The sequence below is a fragment of the Oncorhynchus clarkii genome, chromosome 32, assembly GCF_045791955.1.
Source record: "Oncorhynchus clarkii lewisi isolate Uvic-CL-2024 chromosome 32, UVic_Ocla_1.0, whole genome shotgun sequence".
In the NCBI taxonomy this organism is placed as follows: Eukaryota; Metazoa; Chordata; class Actinopteri; order Salmoniformes; family Salmonidae; genus Oncorhynchus; species Oncorhynchus clarkii.
The window spans coordinates 19,391,882-19,412,252 of NC_092178.1; the positions used below are offsets into that span (position 1 = coordinate 19,391,882).

A 20,371-nucleotide genomic window follows, 5' to 3' on the forward strand; every position below is an offset into this window, starting at 1 on the left:
GGTGTCCAGATCACCAACAAATTAACATAGTCCAAGCACATCAAGACAGTCGTGAAGAGGGCATGACAAAACCTATTCCCACTCAGGAGAGTGAAAAGATTTGTCATGGTTCCTCAGATCCTCAAAAGGTTCTACAGCTGCACCATCGAGAGCTGGTTGCATCACTGCCTGGTAAGGCAACTGCTCGGCCTCTGACCGCAAGGCACTACAGAGGGTAGTGCGAACGGCCCACTACATCACTGGGGCTAAGCTTCCTGCCATCCAGGACCTCTGTAACAGGCGGTGTCAGAGGAAAACCCTAAAAATTGTCAAAGACTCCAGCCACCCTAGTCATAGACTGTTCTCTCTGCTACTGCACGGCAAGCGGTACCGGAGCGCCAAGTCTAGGTCCAAGAGGCTTATAAAAAGCGTCTACCCCCAATCCATAAGGCTCCTGAACACCTAATCAAATGGCTACCCAGACTATTTGCACTGCCCCCCCTCTTTTACACCGCTGCTACTCTCTGTTGTTATCATCATAATAACTCTACCTACATGTACATATTACCTCAACTAACTGGTGCCCCTGGACATTGACTCTGTACCGGTACTCCCCGTATATAGTCTCACTATTGTTATTTTACTGCTGCTCTTTAATTACTTGTTACTTTTATTTCTTATTCTTTTCAGTATTTTTTTTAACTGCATTGTTGGTTAGGGGCTCATAAGTAAGCATTTCACTGTAAACCTGTTGTTTTCGGCACATGTGACGAATAACATTTGATTTGATTTGATCAATTGACACAGTCACAGTGAAATCTGCAAGTCTATTAAACTACTGTGAAGACCTGACATACAGTGTAGGTTACTATGGATTTGCTTATATGTACATAGTTTGCAGATCTTAGTTTCAACCAATCGCTGTAGGAAGGTAAAAACTACAAATACCATTCGAAGCATATCACCTGAAAACATCCACCTGCTTGTGACCTCAATGATGTAACCTCTTCTGTTGAGATGTACAGTATGTGTTATGTGTAAATGCTTTGTGTTTGCCAAGTGTATAGGGTTGCAAAATGCAGGTGCATTTCCTAAAGTTCACAGGATTACAAGAATTCCCAACCCTACCAGGCCCATCCGACCCCATCCCTCTCTCTCCTCCATACAGGTATAAAGCAACAACCACCCTGTAGAGAAATAAGTTTTAGCATTCAAAGAAATTACAGAGGCTGACTATATCACAGCCAGGTTCATTGTGACCATGGGGCCGGCAGCTGTGCTCACTGTCAACGCAGGAGACACCGGCACACAAGGTCAAAGGTGAATCTTGTACAGAGTACAGTCCAGCTGAGGCTCATATAGAAACAGTCGCTATTGGATGGGATCCTAAGGCTTGTTATTTGTGACTCATTTAAGGAAATATGTCACATGTCATTAGGGGCATATGAATGTAAACATTTATAATGTATAAAAATAAATGTAATTGCAGAAATGCCTTATGGAACACGTGAACTTTCACGTGCCTTAATAACAAACGTGTATGTCATCTGTAAATATGAATATAACTGTTAAATTATGAGCCTAGTTGATTTACTCACGTAGAAAGACAGGGACCTTCCCGCTAGCCATTGGCTGAGATAATGGATGGGCTGGACATGCCGAGAGATGAGTTCGGATTGGTCTATAACATGAGCTGCTCAGTATATGTAGGTAATCCTTTCTAACACTGCTTTTTTTTAAATATATCACAAAGAACTTCAAAAGTGTTGCTAATGCTCTCCACTTTCTGGAGGACGATCGTGACATTCTGCCTCTCTCTGACTCTGAAAATGAATCAGACAATGAGGAAATCACTGATTTAGGTAAAAACATTTTCATTGAACCAGACATTGTAGAGTCTTCTGAAACTGCTATCAACAGTGTTGTCATCACCAAACAAGTTGAACGAGTTTTGAAATCAGTGGAATTCCCGGTGGAAGCAGAGTACGATGCCTTCGAAAATTCTGGTGTTTGATTGCATTCTGGCTATGCCAAATGGCTGTGGGCTACACTAGTTCACATAGTAGAATTCTATGGCATTATTTTACAGTATGAAGAACACAATTGAACAAAGCTGAATAAAAAATAATGTATTTTCTCAAAACGATTTGAAGGAGTGTGCACATGCGGCTACTTTGTGTTGAGCGGTTAATAAAGAATGTATATTCCTACTGTATATGCTTCATTTTTAGTTATTAATGTAACTTTAGTTGTTCTACAAACGTTGGGCTATAATGCATTGTAAGGCTGCATGATGCGACTCTAATGATTTTTTTTCTTTTTAAGTTGCTTGAAAGGCATTTCACTGTTTTGTTTTTTGTGCAGGCTGTACACACTACATCAGTCACTCATTCATAATTTGACAAGCACTTGATAATGGCCAGAATTTCACAGCGGTATCCCCTTTGTGTGGCCGTAATGCACACTAAAAAGATCCATGCCTTTTGCGGCTAGTGGCTGTTGTGCCCTCCTCCCTGAGTGCTGCGCGCTTCATCACGTGATCAGGTCTTTCTCTCAGGTCTTTCTCACTTTCTCACAAGTGAAGACAGACACATCGGGGACGCAACTGCGCGCATCCTCATCCAATTCCGAGGTGCATATTGAAGATATTGGAAGAACTGTCCACATTTACTTTTTGTCAGCCAACAAGATGAGTAGGCCTTACGAACAGCAAAAGCACAATTTTTCAAACCTTTTTTTTAAACTAGGCAAGTCAGCTAAGAACTAATTCTTATTTACAATGATGGCCTAGGAACAGTTGGTTAACTGCCTTGTTCAGGGGCTGAATGACAGATGTGTACCTTGTCAGCTCCGGGATTCAATCTAGCAACCTTTTGTTAATGGCCCAATCCTCTAACCACTAGGTTACCTGCCACAACACTAACCTATGTCAATCTACTATCCCCCATAGTACAAAAGTCTACCTATTCTATTCTGTGTGAGAAATAAATATTCCAAACATAGTCTGGGGCAGTTGTGGGATGCAATAGATCCCAAATTAATACAAGCACTAGCCTCAAAAAAAACTTTTTTACGCTATGTGGTTGAAGCAACAGATCCGAAAGTTTAGCTTAAAATGTTGGTAAACTATTAGGTTTTTTCTTCACACTATAAGTGCAGCAAAGCGCACATGGTAGTAGGCTATAAGCGCAAATGTTCCATTAGCGGAGAACAAATGCAATTATGTATGTAATGCTTTCATTATAAAGGTGCATTTTTATGGTGAAAATTTGCTACACAAATTTGAAACTCACGCACTGCTAATGTATGCCAGTTAGGCTCTACACCCCTTTTAAAGAGGATGAATGTGCTTAATCTTAAAAAGTTATTTGTCCACTTTAGTTGTGATACCAACCTTATTAAAACATATAGGCCAATGGGCTAGACTACATGAGGTGTGTGACTATGATTCGAAAAAGTTGGAAAAAAAGACATTGTTTCTTATGCTGGGCATAATTCACAAGTGATAATATATAATTCACAAGTGATAGGCTAATAGTGTTACCCATGAGACTATTCTTGACTTAATATTGTCTTTACATATAATAAATAATACAGTATGTGTGAAATTTGTTTTGATTTAGAATGGACCATTATCATGCACCTGTATCGAAACAAGGGCAGCTGGAAAAAATGCATGTCATCTATGCACTTAAAACGCTTTTCTCCGTTGTTAATTTGTATGCCACCCAGGAAGGCTATACTCCTTTTGTAAATGTAAGCAATGTGCTTAATATTAGGTAAATTGAGAAATAAATATAGTAAGCCTAGCCTATAGAAAGCTGATTGGAGCCCACTCTTTTTAGTAGAGGCAATCACTCTGTTTTCTCGCACAATTGCATAGCCTATAGAAATGTTGAGCAACATGAGCTCATGGACTCTCATGAAATGTTTGATTAGATTTTCAAAAACATTTGCATTGATGTCAGAGTGATTAGAAGAACAATGGAGCGCTGAATACCAGGCAGTTAGAAAATTTGGTAGGCTACTAATGACCAACAGCAGCATAAGAGCTTGGAGAAGCCTAATTATCGTGACTAAATGGTAACGTAATTTGACTGCCTTAATGACTCGTGATCGCCGATGTAGCGGTAATACGGTCACCACAACAGCTCTAGGTGGGGCTAAGATTTAAGAGGGTATGAACGATGCTGAATGGGTGTAGACAAAGAAGAGCTCTCAAGTAGGTGTGGGCCCCCGAGTGGTGCAGCGGTCTAAGACACTACATCTCAGTACAAGAGGCGACACTACAGGCCCTGGTTTGAATCCAGGCTGAATCACATCCGGCCATGATTGGGAGTCCCATAGGGCGGCGCACAATTGGCCCAGTGTCATCCGGGGTAGGCCGTCATTGTAAATAAGAATTTGTTCTTAACTGACTTGCCTAGTTAAATAATGGAAAAATAAAATAAAGGTGTACCAAAACATTCATGCACAATTTTCTCAAAAGTGGGGTTACACATGTATCAGCTTTCATAGCAAAATTACTTTCATCATGTTCCTCAACTGTAGTGTAATATACTGTATACCATTTTCTAGCTCTGAGTCCCTACTTTTTTGAAACACCATTTCAAATTTTTGTAAGACCGAATCGAGCCCGGACGGTAACATTTCTCAATGCAAACAGAAACAATAGCAACCAGATGGGAAAGAGAGATTTTAGCTGTTATTCTACACATTGATTCAGTGCTAGTGTTACAGACAGGGTAACACTTTACTTGGATAGTCCATCTGTAGATGATCTACAGACTATCAGTAACATTACAACAATCTACTAAGTCTAACCCTAACCTTTACCTTAACCCTCATCCTCATCCTAACCCTAAACTTAACACCTCTTAAGGTATAGGGGGCAGCATTTTCACTTTTGGATAAATAGCGTGCCCAATTTCAACTTCCTGCTACTCATGCCAAGAATATAAGATATGCATATTATTAGTAGATGTGGATAGGAAACACTCTGAAGTTTCTAAAACTGTTTGAATCATGTCTGTGAGTATAACAGAATTTATGTAGCAGGCAAAACCCAGAGGACTAACTGTTCAGATAATTTTTTTGCCTCTGACTGTTCCCTGGCTTGTCTTTGCCAAGGGATATTTCATAGGAGCCTGTTTTCAGTTCCTACCACTTCCACTGGATGTCACCAGTCTTTGGAATTTGGTTGAGGTTATTAATTTGTGCAACGAAGAAGAAGCACATCCTGGAACAACGTTACACTATTGAGAGTTGCGCAAGACGTAAAAAGGAGCATGGTTTGTTTACTTGCTGTATTGAACACAGATAGCCCCGTCTACAATTTGATCGGTTATTAACGTTTAGAAATACCTAAAGTTGAATTACAAAAGTAGTTTGAAATATTTTGGCAAAGTTTATAGGCAACTTTTGAAATGTTTTGTAGTGACGTTGTGTTTTTTGGCAGCTGTTTTTTTCTGGATCAAACGCGTCAAATAAATAGACATTTGGATATATATGGACGGAATTAATCGAACAAAAGGACCAATTGTGATGTTTATGGGACATATTGGAGTGCCAACAAAAGAAGCTCGTCAAAGGTAATGCATGTTTTAGATTTTATTTCAGCGTTTTGTGTAGCGCCTGTAGGGTTGAAATATGCTACCCTCTTTGTTGACATCATCAGATAATATCTTCTTATGCTTTCGCCGAAAAACTTTTAAAAATCTGACATGTTGGCTTGATTCACAATGAGAGTAGCTTTAATTGAGTATCTTACATGTGTGTTTTAATGAATGTTTGATTTTATATCATTATTTGAATTTGCCGCACTGCATTTTCCCTGGGTTTTTTTCAAGTGGGACGCAAGCGTCCCCTATACCCATAAGAAGTTTAAGAGAAGGCACCATACTGTATGGCCGCAGTTTTGTGAGCTCCGACCCAACTTTGCTATTTTGTGATTCTTTTGGAGTTTACCTTTACTTTATTTTCACGAAATGTAACCGCTATCATTTCTTATAACTGACAAAAACCTTTGAACATCAGATCGGCAGTTACTTACCTAATTTCTGGCTTCAACTTCGATCTTGACTCATCTGCCCTTGGCTATATCTGTGATTCCAACCCAATTTTGTGGGTATACAAGAGGAAACGCTGGCTTTACAGGCAAGAGAGGGGGAGTCCTGGCGAGATTAAGGCGAACTGAAAACCGGAAAATCTAACCTCCATTCTATTGGCCAACGTACAGTCACTCAATAATAAGATGGAGGACCTCCGATCGCTGATTTGATACCAACGGGACTCTCGTAAATGCAATATTCTCTGCTGTTCTGAAACATGGCTTTCAGTCAGGATAAACTCCATGACTATCCAACTTGATGGATTCTCCATTCACCGAGCGGACAGGACAGTGGAGTCAGTGGAGAGGTTAACCTCTTCGTCAACAACAGGTGGAATAACTGATGGTCAAATGCCTACCCTTCTACCTCCAGAGGGAGTTTTCAGCTGTTATCGTGACTGTTGTATACATTCCACCTCAGGACAAGAAAAATAACACTTACCGAACTGGCATTTAACGAACTGTACAAAGCTATAAACAAGCAGGAAAACGGGTTACACTGTTACTCTACCCAAATGCAAGCATAAAAGGCTCTCCCTCGTTCCCCATTTGGCAAATAAGATCATGACTCTGTATTCCTGCTTCCTGTTTACTAGCAGAAGGTCAAGCAAGAAGTACCCATGACACACTCTGTTGAGAAATGGTCATCAGAATCAGAGATTATTCTACAGGACTGCTTTGGTAGCACTGATTGGAATATGTTTAGAGACTCTGCTGATAACATTGACTTCCGTTACCGGCTTCATTAGGAAATGTATCGGTGACATTGTCCCCACAGTGAAAGTTTGCTGCTTCCCCAAAGAAAAGCCCCAGATTAACACTGAGATTGGTGGTAATCTAAAGGACAGGGCTACCGCACACAGGGCTATCACAGACAACCCTGACGCTACGGCTGAGGACAGGAACAAGTACAAGACGTCCCACTACGACCTCCACAGAGTCATCAAACGAGCAAAATGATAGTATATGAATAAGGTGGAATCATATTACAGGCTCTGACGCCTGCTGCATGTGGCAGAGGCTACAGTCCATTATGGATTACAAAGAAAAACCCAGTCGTGATCGAAATTAACAGCACTGTGCCATGCGTGAGGGGCCCCACCGAACCAGAGGATTGGGTGATCTCGGCATCCGAGGCTGACCTGAGTAAGGTCTTTAATCAGGTCAACACTTGCAAGGCGCCAGCCGGACGGTAGTCAAGGGTGTGTTCTCAGAGCATTTGCAGAGCAGCTGGCAGGTATATTCACTGTAATTTTCAACCTCTCATTGTTCCAGTCTGTAATCCCCACATGTTTTTAGCTGACCACCATCATTCCTGTTCCCAAAAACTCTAAGGCTTTATGCCACAATGACTACCGCCCTGTAGCACTCACATCTGTAATCATGAAGTGCTTTGAAAGTCTGGTTATGGCACGCTTCAATTCCATCCCATCATCCCAGACACTAGACCCACTCCACTTTGCAAACCACCCCAACAAATCCACAGATGACGCAATCTCAATTGCACTCCACTCTGCCCTTACCCACCTAGATAAGAGGAATACCTATGTGAGAATGATGTTCATTGACTACAGCTCAGTGTTAAACACCATTGTCCCTTCCAAATCATCAAAAAGTTCTACAGCTGCTCCATTGTTAGCATCTTGACTGGCTGCATCACTGCTTGATATGGCAACAGCACTGCCCTCAATCGCATGGCACTACAGAGGGTGGTGTGGACAGCCTACTACATAACTGGGCTTCCTGCCATCCAGGACCTCTATATCAGGCGGTGTGAAAGGAAGGCCTGGAGTATCATTAAAGACTCCATCCACACAAGCCATAGAATGTTCTCTCTGCTTCCACATGGCAAGTGGTACCGGTGCATCAAGTCATACTAACAGGCCCCTAAACAGCTTCTATATGGTTTTGGAACTGACCCTGGGACTAACCCTATATACAGTTTACTTACTTTGTCGTGTTGTTCTTATTTTTATTTCTTGTATGTTTTTGTTCTACTTTATGTGATTTTTAGTACTATATTGATATTGATTACTGCATTGTTGGGTTTCGAGCTTGCAACAAAGGCATTTCACTTTACTAGTGTACGTGACATTAAAACTTGAAACTTAACCCTTACCCTAACCCTTATCCTAAAACAGTGGTCATCAACCTTTTCTGAGTCAAGATCACTTTCACAGTCAAAACGCAAGCTGAGATCTACTGCCTTGATTTTTTTAAAACATGACTTACAATTATTTTTTACATTAAACTTGTTAGGGCTAGGGTCCTTTTTTCAGATTTTCCGCCTGACTGACGTGCCCAAAGTAAACTCCCTGTTACTCAGGCCAAGAAGCCAGGATATGCATATAATTGGTACCATTGGATAAAAAAACACTTTGAAGTTTGTAGAATAAAAAAAAAAGGTATGAGACGATAACACAATAGATATGGTAGTTTTTTTTTTGAGAGCCCATGCTCTTACATATCCAAATCCAATTCCTATGGATTCCACTAGATGTCAACAGTCTTTGTTCAAGGTTTCAGGCTTGTAACTTGAATAATGGGTAAGAAATATGAGTTTTAGTTCAACAACACCAGCTAGGAAATCCGTGTTTGCACGACCTATGAAGAGGACGTGCACCTGCTAATATTGCTTTCCTGTTGAACATACTTCTTTCTGCATGAAATATTATATATATTATATATATTAAATATTATATATATTTAATTACATTTTGGGGTACCTGAGGTGTAAATAGAAATGTATTTTGACTTGTTGAAACAAAGTTTAGGTGTAGATTTTCGGATTCCTTTCTCTGCATGTTGAACGAGTGGATTGCTCAAATCAATGGTGCCAATGAAATTTACTTTTTGGGATATAAAGAAGGATTTTATCTAACAAAATGACACTACATGTTATAGCTGGGACCCTTTGGATGACAAATCAGAGGAAGATTTTCAAAAAGTAAGTGAATATTTAATCGCTATTTGTGATTTTATGAAACCTGTGGAAAAATGTTGATGTAGGTCGCCGTCCTCAAACAATCGCATGGCATGCTTTCACAGTAAAGCCTTCGGTAAATCAGACAGTGCAGTTAGAATAAACCTCTTAGCGTGCTAAATTTGACAACATCCGGTGAAATCTGAGCGCGCCAAATTGAAAATACAAAATCGTAATATTAAACATTCATGAAAATACAAGTGTCATACATGATTCTTTAGCTTAGAATGTTGGTAATCGAACCACGTATTCCGATTTACAATAAGCTTTACGGCAAAAGCATGGCATTCGATTATCGATTACCTCACAACAACATATGTTTTCAAACCAGCACAGGCTTCCCAAAATCATAAATAGAGATAAAATAAATCACTTAACTTTGAAGATCTTCCTCGGTTTGCAATCACAAGGGTCCGAGCTACACAATAAAGTCCTTCTTTTTTATATCCCATTTAGTAGGCGTCATTGAGTTCAGTAATCCACCGTTTCAACATGCCGACAAAGTCCCAAAAGTTACCGATAAAGTTCGTCCAAACAAGACAAACCATGTTTCTAATTAATCCTCAGGTAGTCTAATATCTAAATAAATGATCATATTTCATACGGAGAATAATATGTTCAATAGGGAAGGAAAATAACAACGATCACGCCCTCATTCACGAGCGCAAAGAGACTACTTTTGCCTTACCTCTCCCCATGGATAAACAACTATTACTCGTTGGTTTTTCAAAAAACAAGCCTGAATCCATATATAAAGACTGTTGACATCTAGTGGAAACCAAAGGAACTGCAATCTTGGAGGCGGAAGTCATAGTTTTCAACAGCTTCACATTTGAAGTTGATGGGAGCTACAAAAAAATTATTCTGGATGGGTTTTCCTCGGGTTTTTGCCTGCCATACAAGTTCTGTTATACTCACATACATTATTTTAACAGTTTTAGCAATTTCAGAGTGTATTTCATCCAATTCTATGCATATCCTAGCCTCTGGGCCTGAGTAACAGGGTGTTTACTTTGGGCACGTCAGACAGGCGGAAATTTAGGATACTGCCCCCGACCCTATAAAGGTTAACAAGAATTTAAGCTTTCAACTGATTTAAGACACATGTATGTACGTAAATGTTTAATATCCATAATTTTTATGATCATTTATTTGAATTGCGCACCCTACAGATTCACCGGAAGTTGTCCCGCTAGAGGGATGCCTAGCCATAAGAAGTTTTAACCTAATAAAAACAGTTCTGTATGAATGAGGTTTGTGAATTAGGCCTAATACATTATCAAAGCATATTGGCTATACGCCTGGCCTGGTAATAGCGTTCTTCTCAGACCATACTATATTTCATAACTTGAGCTTTGATAATAAAATAGATCAGTTGGTTTAGTACTTGCGAGGCACAGCTGAGCATAATCTGAAATAGTTTGCAAAAGTAGCTTTTTTATTTTACTGGACTGATGGTTCCCTGCATCTGATGGTCATGGTGCATTCAAGACAACTGGGAAGTAGGAAAAATAGCGAGGTCAAAGCATGAAATTAGTCAAATCATGATATCCGCTGATCCTCTACACAGGGGCCCCTCAGGGGTGCGTGCTCAGTCCCCTCCTGTACTCCCTGTTCACTCATGACTGCACGGCCAGGCACAACGCCTACACCATCATTAAGTTTGCTGATGACACGACAGGCCTGATAACCGACAACAACGAGCCAGCCTATAGGGAGGAGGTCAGAGAGGAGGTCAGAGACCTGGCCGTGTGGTGAAAGGACAACAACCTCTCCCTCTTTTACACTACTGTTACTCTCTGTTGTTATCATCTATGCATAGTCACTTTTATAACTCTACCTACATGTATATAAACTCAGCAAATAAAGAAACGTCCTCTCACTGTCAACTGCGTTTATTTTCAACAAACTTAACATTTAATATTTGTATGAACATAACAAGATTCAACAACTGAGACATAAACTGAACAAGTTCCACAGACATGTGACTAACAGAAATTAAATAATGTGTCTCTGAACAAAGGAGGGTTAAAAATAGTAACAGTCAGTATCTGGTGTATCTGGTGTACCAGTCAGTATCTGGTGTACCAGCTGCATTAAGTACTGCAGTGCATCTCCTTCTCATGGACTGCAGCAGATTTCTCAGATCTTGCTGTGAGATGTTACCCCACTCTTCCACCAAGGCACCTGCAAGTTCCCAGACATTTCTGGGGGAATGTCCGTCGCCCTCACCCTCCGATCCAACAGGTCCCAGACGTGCTCAATGGGATTGAGATCAGGGCTCTTGGCCATGGCCATGGCAGAACACTGACATTCCTGTCTTGCAGGAAATCACGCACAGAATGAGCAGAATGGCTGGTGGCATTGTCATGCTGGAGGGTCATGTCAGGATGAGCTTGCAGGAAGGGTACCACATGAGGGAGGAGGATGTCTTCCCTGTAATGCACAGCGTTGAGATTGACTGCAATGACAACAAGCTCAGTCCGATTATGCTATGACACACCGCCCCAGACCATGATGGACCCTCCACCTCCAAATCAATCCCGCTCCAGAGTACAGGCCTCGGTGTAACGCTCATTCCTTCGACGATAAATGCAAATCCGACCATTACCCCTGTTGAGACAAAACCACGACTCGTCAGTGAAGAGCACTTTTTGCCAGTCCTGTCTACGTTGTTGCTGGTGATGTCTGGTGAGGACCTGCCATACAACAGGCCTACAATCCCTCAGTCCAGCCTCTCTCAGCCTATTGCGGACAGTCTGAGCACTGATGAAGGGATTGTGCGATCCTGGTTTAACTCGGGCAGTTGTTGTTGCCATCCTATACCTGTCCCACAGGTGTGACGTTCGGATGTACCGTTCCTGTGCAGGTGCTGATACATGTGGTCTGCCAATGCGAGGACGATCAGCTGTCCGTCCTGTCTCCCTGTAGCGCTCTCTTAGGCGTCTCACAGTACGGACATTGCAATTTATTGCCCTGGCCACATCTGCAGTCCTCATGCCTCCTTGAGGCATGCCTAAGGCACATTCACGCAGATGAGCAGGGACCCTGGGCATCTTTCTGTTTGTGTTTTTCAGTCAGTAGAAAGACCTCTTTAGTGTCCTAAGTTTTCATAACTGTGACCTTAATTGCCTACCGTCTGTAACCTGTTAGTGTCTTAACGACCATTCCACAGGTGCATGTTCATTAATTGTTTATGATTCAATGAACAAGCTTGGGAAACAGTGTTTAAACTCTTTACACTGAAGATCTGTGAAGTTATTTGGATTTTTAAGAATTATCTTTGTAAGACAGGGACCTGAAAAGGGGACGTTTCTTTTTTTGCTGATTTTATTACCTCGACTAACTGGTGTCCCCGCACATTAACTCTGTACCGGTACCCTCCGTATATTGTCTCGCTATTGTTATTTTACTGCTGCTCTGTCACGGATCCTCCCGGAAGGTTCATTACGCATTACGTACGTACGTCCGGCGCCGCATCTTTGGCAGCTGCAACTGGGCCATCATACGTCGCCACAACGGGTCTGTCCGATGATGCCACTTCAGCAGCCACAACTGGTCCATCCAACGCCACCACAAGCAGTCCGTTCGACACTGGTCCGTCTGACGACGCTGCAACTTCGGCAGCTGCATCGGGTCCCGATCAACCCGCACTGCGTTCCTGTGATTGTCTTTGAGGCCGGATTCGTTACGCTGAGGGGGTGTACTGTCACTGATCCTTCTGGAACTTTCATTATGCACACCTGTCCCTTATTCCGACTGATTAGTATTTGCATGTATGTGCCCTTTGGTTTCCATTGGGCGGTCGATTATTGTTACTATGGCTGTTGGTTCGTGTGAGTACCTGTGCTGTGTGTGTTGGACATTCGTGCCCTTTGGGATTGCGCAGATGATTACGGGTCTTTACCCGTGTGTTAATAATTGTGCGCGTGTTATTTATTCAAGGTACTCCTCACTCTTTTGTTTGGGTTTCAACCCTGTGTTTTGTATGGTGTTTGTTTGGTCTTCGTCCCCGTGTCCTTACACGGCACGCCGTAATTTGGTCTTGATAAAAAATAAAATTACGCATTCCTACGCCTGTCTACCAATCCTTCATGCCAACGTGACATGCTCCTTCATTACATGTTACTTTTATTTTTAACTGCATTGTTGGTTAGGGGCTCATAAGTAAGCATTTCACTGTAACCTGTTGTGTTCGGCGCATGCGACTAATAACATTTGATTTTATTTGATCTTCAGGTCTGAAAGTCGGTGCTCTCGAAAGATGCTAGAGGTTCCGACTTGGAATTCTGAGTTGGATTACCATTCATTTTTTCAGAGTTCTCAGTTGTCTTGAACGCACAGAAGTTGGAGATTTCTAAGTTACGAGTTATTAGTTGTTTTGTACACAACATTCGTCTCAGCGGATGGCGGGAGAAAGCAGCAAAGGGTCCGCCTCTCACGGTCCCTGCTCTCTCCTTCCTTTCCTCCTGTGAGACTGACCAGAGGGAGGGGACACCATCTTCCACCTGCTCTCTCCTTCTTTTCCTCCAGTGAGACTGACAAGAGAGAGGGGACACCGTCTTCCACCTGCTCTCTCCTTCTTTTCCTCCAGTGAGACTGACCAGAGAGAGGGGACACCGTCTTCCACCTGCTCTCTCCTTCTTTCCCTCTAGTGAGACTGACCAGAGGGAGGGGACACCATCTTCCTCCTGCTCTCTCCTTCTTTTCCTCCAGTGAGACTGACCAGAGGGAGGGGACACCGTCTTCCAGCTGCTCTCTCCTTCCTTTCCTCCTGTGAGACTGACCAGAGGGAGGGGACACCATCTTCCACCCGCTCTCTCCTTCCTTTCCTCCTGTGAGACTGACCAGAGGGAGGGGACACCGTCTTTCACCTGCTCTCTCCTTCTTTTCCTCCGGTGAGACTGACCAGAGAGAGGGGACACCGTCTTCCACCTGCTCTCTCCTTCCGTTCCTCCTGTGAGACTGACCAGAGAGAGGGGACACCGTCTTCCACCTGCTCTCTCCTTCCGTTCCTCCTGTGAGACTGACCAGAGAGAGGGGACACCGTCTTCCACCTGGTGGTGAAACTCGAGTCGCACCGCATCTGCCACGTGCACAAATTCATGTTGTTCCTATGACCAGAGAAAGTGAAATATTATTCGATATTAACATAGATACAACAAGCTGCTAATAATAATAAAAATACAGGGATATCAATCCAACTGCAGCGGGAGTGCAAGTAGGGAGAAGCGCATTTCATGTTTTGTAATAGTGTTGAATAAAAACAGTGTTGAAAGTGCTGAATAAAAACTATTACATGAACTCATTCATAAAAACAGCAACTCATTGCTGTTTTCTTATACAGTCGCTCTCTGGTCATGGTTTTAAAAGTAAAAAGATCTCAAATAGGCTAGTATCAAACTTTGCTGTGCCCAGGGTCGTGATATGAGCTATCCGATTGGTCAGCGCAGTAGGTACACTTAATTTATACACAGATCTCCCAGTCCGCCAGATAGGCAGAGTTTGTCTTTTCAAACATGAAATGGTTCAAAATGGGAACACTTTGCCTAACAGGTGCGCAGGGCTTCTGAATCAAGTGCAAACAGTGGTAGGGGCACTATCGTTGGCTTTTCTACAGAAATGTGTGGTGATCAAGCATTTCTGTAGAATGCCCCGATCGCGACCGGTACCCTAACTATCCAAAGAAAGTGTGGCCCATCAAATCTCAAGGAAAAGGGGAATATAGGGAACGTAAAGTAGACCTGCTCTGCCAACAGATAGGCCCTCCAAACCCCAATGTGTGAGACAGGTGTTATTTAAAAGAGCACCTATTCCCTTGACACAAGCATCTGCTCCCAGCGGTAGAGAACAAGGCTCCCAAGTGAAATGTAGAAATACATCACCCAACAACTGAGCTCAACGGTTTTTATGTCCCAATAATGACGGAGGCAAAGTCAAGACCAACACCCCATGTAAAAACGTGACCCACCATGATGGAAAGGCAGCAGGTCAACGCTGTACCCTACACTCCCTTTCCAGTGGTGGTGTCTTTACGTTCTTTGGCAAGCTCTGGATCTGATGATGGAGGTGAGTGACGATGAAACATCTCTCTCACACAGACCATTGGTCTCTCGCTGAAATACCTGGTGTCAGATGCTACTAGACCTATAAAATAAAATGACCCCCTTATGCAAGAAAGTCACAGGGAGGCACCAAGGGCAGTGGTCTACTGTAAGCACTGGGAAGTTCAGCCAATCCAGGATCAGAGCCAATGAAAGGACACTTGCCTGTAAATAGACTAGGACCAGCAATTTCGAAAGCACACAGACCCACAGCAACCCTCTATCCATTATACTGGAACTAATTTATCAACAACATAAATTGCATTGATGAAACCATAGTTAGTTAATGGGTCCCTTATTGGAAAACCGATTGACTGTAATCTGCATAGCAACAGAAAAAAAGACAAGCCATTTACTGTAGGAGTAAATACAACAGGAATGTTCCTGATTTATTTATGGTTCGATAATTAACACAATGACCGAACGAAGATCTGCTTCGTATCAAAACATTGTCAATAAAGCAGTGAATTGTGAGCTTTAACAGTGAGCGGGCCTTCTTGTTCTTTACCGATAATGAACATTAACAGTATAATGAACATGGTCACAGTGCCCACAGAGAAGGAGATTGTACCTTCAATGACCTACATGACCAACAGGGAGAATGGAAAGCGCAGATGTGATTTGAAGCTAAAACTACAGTAGACATCATTGGACAAAACATTTTGAAATGTGACCTTATTTTGTGCACTGAACAACAATAGGCTTGATGAAAAGGCTGGATAACGACCTCCAACAATCTGAGTATGGGTAAGCATCTCATGATGTCAGTCAGACGTGTAGACCAGAGAGACAGTGTTGTGGGTTTGTACCTGAGTTGTGTAGACAGATATGAAACGTTGATTTAACAGTCTCCAGCACCAATTGTCAAAATCCCCACACAACACCTCCCATTGTGTGAGGTTATCCCCAGACAAACACAGAGTTCACTGGGTCTCAGTATACAAAACTGACCACATGCATTCCCTTCAGATCAGTTTTGCTGGTATAACTCCACTCTGGATGTCCACTCACATTACATAACATCCTGGTTGTACTGTTTGGTTAGTCATCAGATGACTCATTATGAAAAAGCTCTGATTCTCTAGAATCTTAGAGAATTCTAGAAAATCTGAACATTCTAGAGAATTTTAGAGAATTCTAGACTAGAGAATCCTTGAGAATTCAAGAGAATCCTAGAGAATTACAGGTCTTCTGACATATGCCAGCTACAGTACATAGACTGGATCAAATTACACAACTGTACACAGACTTAATCAAAAATCAGCAATAACCTTGTGTTTTCAGATAATAACTTGCTCAGGTGGTGGATTACATTTGAACTAATATGGATCCATCCCCTAGCCAACCTCATGTGCCTCTCCATCACTGCCACAAGGGGACAATGTCCAAAGGTTAAGAATGATTTCCCAGAAGAGACCTTGACTGAGAGTGACCAACGATGATTCATGTTGACTAAGTACAAAGTCATTTGTAGACAGATACCATTGAAGCAAACCTGCAGTAAAAAGTATTACTTCCAACAACAAAAAGAATAGGTGAGTTCATATTGAAGTGGTGTTTTGTGTCTGCTACAAGAATTGAAATCAATATCTCTGGTCCCTTGCAATAAGATACAGCATTAGGGATTTCTTCATGTCCATAATATCAAGAGAAAGAAGATACAGCTAAAAAGAAAATGGTCCTTGTATCCACTGCTGTGAAGATTGTGCAATATCTCTTGAGGCTCACTTTAATGGAAGTGCAATGTACCATCCATTAGTCAGTTGATACCCTGTGTTTACACATACGCTATTCTGCAGACATGCTAAAATGTTTGTATACGCTCTTGGTGCAAACAACAACTGTCACCTACCCACTCTGGTGCCAAAACACACACACACAGACATGTAATAAATCTAGGTTACTGCAGACATCTGTGGACTGTAACTACTGCACTCTGCACCTGCCTGTGCCACGACGGCAAACTGGGCTCATGGTGATTCAAACAGCTCTTTCATTTGCAGGGAGAGAGCAGTCAGCCTCACACACACTGGGGTGTGTGTGTGTGTGTGTGTGTGTGTGTGTGTGTGTGTGTGTGTGTGTGTGTGTGTGTGTGTGTGTGTGTGTGTGTGTGTGTGTGTGTGTGTGTGTGTGTACTGATCACAGGCATAATCCTGCTAGTTGTTAATAATCCACCCCTACCTGCTGACCTCATACTGTACAGTAGGATCTTAATTTGATCACCCTGTTGCAGCAATGCAGGAAATGTAAAATGCATAGTGTCTTTGAGGTTTTAAAAGGTTGCTGAAGTTTATCATTTCCACTTTGAAATTTCAGACTTGATTGTACCTTACAAAAAATGTATCGACCCCTACAAAAATGTACATTAATTATAATCCACATAATAATTCACATTTCCTGTTGCTGCAGGATTATTTTCCTGTTGTAGAAAACTGGCTCAAAATAAGATCCTACATCTATATCATTATATTGAACATGGCCAGGTCTTGTCTATTAGCCAGCCTGTGTGAATTCACCCACGCTATCGACAAATATAATGACACCGTGGGGGAATGGTCTCTGGCTGGGAGAATGTTCCTCAGTGTTCTATTTTCTAATTATATGGCTCGGACTTCATGGAGAGTAAGGTGATTTAATCCAATGTAGAATGGAATTTCTGTACTTGATGAATTGCTAGGGACAAGTAAACTAACTGTGGGTACACATACTAATCTGCGATGTGCTATTAGTACGCAGTAGTGATATACCTATATTCAAAGGTAAAACTTTTCCTCCGAGTTTAATCATGGCATCGAAATTGAGATGGAAGTATTTGGTTTGTATACATTTACAAATAACCTCCGTCTGTCTTCACTGGAACTGAACCAAAACAATACATTTTGCCATAACAATTATTCAATGTAGGCTAAGTATGAACATCATCCAAAATGTATAGAGAGAGGGAGGTATGTGTTGCTGGTCCTGGATAATAAGTATTTGTCGTCTGGATCTCATCACACCGCCACCGCGCGTCGGTTTATCATCCGGCCATAGCACCAAGCACAGACAGAGTAGGCAGACTACTTACTTTTTCACCAAATATCGTCACTGTATAGGCCTAAGCTAAATAAATGATGTTGTCCTCTGGAGACGTGTTACGGACCGGCATTTTTGTGTCTTCTTAACTATCGTAATAAATGCAGTTTACTGAGGCCTTGGGCTTGACGACTCAGATGTGAATCGATGGGTGACCAGGATGCAGAGCGCGTGCAGTAGAATATTAATCAGACTTCTAGCAAGGAACGCTGAGTGGGTATCGACAGTGAAAAGGTCTGACTGATCTGAAAAGAGGCTAGCAGGAAAGAGATGACGACAAGACGACCCGCATACAGTTGCCTATATGATTGTTGTCGTTCTTGTGCCTACGAAAGATGGGCATCGGGCATCAGCATTAGCTAAAGAAAGTGGTATAGGCTATGCAAATTTAATTGCGTGCAGGTGATGTTGACGCGCGAAGGCTGACACCCGATATAGGCTACTCCCCTAAATACCATGTTCAGCGTCTACCCTAAATCAGTGCCACCACCACTGATTGTACCAATGTATGCAGCAAACACTATTGTCCAAATGTATCTATTCAATTACGTCAACTTCTTAGCACTTGAATCATCAACACATATTGCCTCAGAAGCATAAACCAAATAAAATGCCTTCTTCGCAGCATGATTCCAGCCATAATACATGCTTGGAATCAAACAGACCTAAACCCTCTCATCTTTAATATATTCTACTAGAATTATAAGAAACCCGGAATATATCAATAGGTGTTAGATAATCAATCCAATATGTTGCAAATGAATGATGCATCTGCATCGATGTGCTTGTGTTTGGTGCCATACGCGCAACAGTTAAATCACAGCCCACCAAAGCCTATAGTCTACTGGCTTTAGGGAAGGCTTGTCTTACAATTAAGGAAAAGGTGGCAGTATATACAAAAGGATGGTATGGGGTAAAGACATCGTTTTGCTTGGAGTTATTGGAAGATGAAGAGTATTTTAGATGAATAGGTGCCCATATTCATCCCTATATGTCCCCCATATGTTCTCTCCCTCAAACACAAGGTAATCAGAAAGATGAGGAACATGTATGTAGTTGTCTGTGTAGTCTCATTATATAGCCTAAAATTGTAACGTGCCTTACACTGATTTATAAACCGAGGAGCTTGCACCTCTCATTTGCCATTTACATTTTCTGAAACAAATGTGGTTCATTTCTAAGAATTTACAGAAATCATATTTCAAATAAAACAGGTGGATAGTGACGAGTATGGAAATGGGTCTGGTAAGATTAAAAAAATATGCAGATAGGGGTACGTAATCTCCCCTAAACAACCCACCGGTTATTAGGCATAAGCAACTCACGTATCCGCTTGAGCATACTGCAAGAATATTTATTGAGCTCTCGCTCAATGCCTGCATTGAACCGGCAGCCTGGCAAGTAAATGTTTCACCTTAGCTCTAGCCTTTTTTAATGCCTTTTTACTGCACAGACGGGTCTTCCAATACAAAAAGACACCATCCTCCTCCAAAAACACAAGTAGTAAGACATGCAATACTACATAGGACATCAAAGGATTTTCCTTACCTCGCACACACGTGACCATCATAAAAAATACGAGATTCCAAAATATAACTCCAGTTTTAATCCTCATTTTTTTAGCTTGTAAAAAGTCCACTGGAGCGCATCTAATACATCCTCTCTTGAAAAGCTTTAGGATGTCCGTCGACCTGATTTTATACCCCTCTATGTCATCTGTTTTCATGTTCACAATCATGAAGCTAGTTATTCTCTTCTCAATCTCCTCCGTTCCTCAGCCGGTAGCGGTGTGTCTTCGGTTGTGGCTGGCGCGCGGTCACAGCTCGAAGTGAACGGCGATGCTGGGATACCACAGCAACCTTGACGAGGACTCAACCATCTCACCAACAGGGGCAAAACTCTCAGCTCGATTCCTCGCGAGTTGGTACGTTGTTTAAAACGAAGTGTATTTAATTTTTTATTTTCTATAGTCAGTGTTTTCTGTGGAAATATCTCACCACATGAGTAGAGATGGTAGGTAACATAGCCATCAAATAAGAACAAAACTGAACCACACGAGTCAAGTGCATTCCCACGGAAATAAATAAATATAGAAAGTATTCTCAGTGACGATAATATGGT

General features: G+C 41.9%; 1 protein-coding gene across 3 annotated transcripts in view; it reads right to left on the reverse strand.

The window, feature by feature from the left end:
• Window positions 1-20,059, reverse strand: part of LOC139392197 (CUB and sushi domain-containing protein 3-like) — a 634,291-nt gene extending 614,232 nt beyond the window's left edge. For all 3 annotated transcript variants that reach the window (XM_071139991.1, XM_071139990.1, XM_071139989.1), the window contains exon 1: window positions 19,799-20,059. In XM_071139991.1, the coding sequence (XP_070996092.1) occupies window positions 19,799-19,988 (190 nt within the window). In that variant the 5' untranslated portion in view covers window positions 19,989-20,059. The remainder of the gene's footprint in view (window positions 1-19,798) is intronic.
• Between the last annotated feature and the right edge of the window lie 312 nt (window positions 20,060-20,371).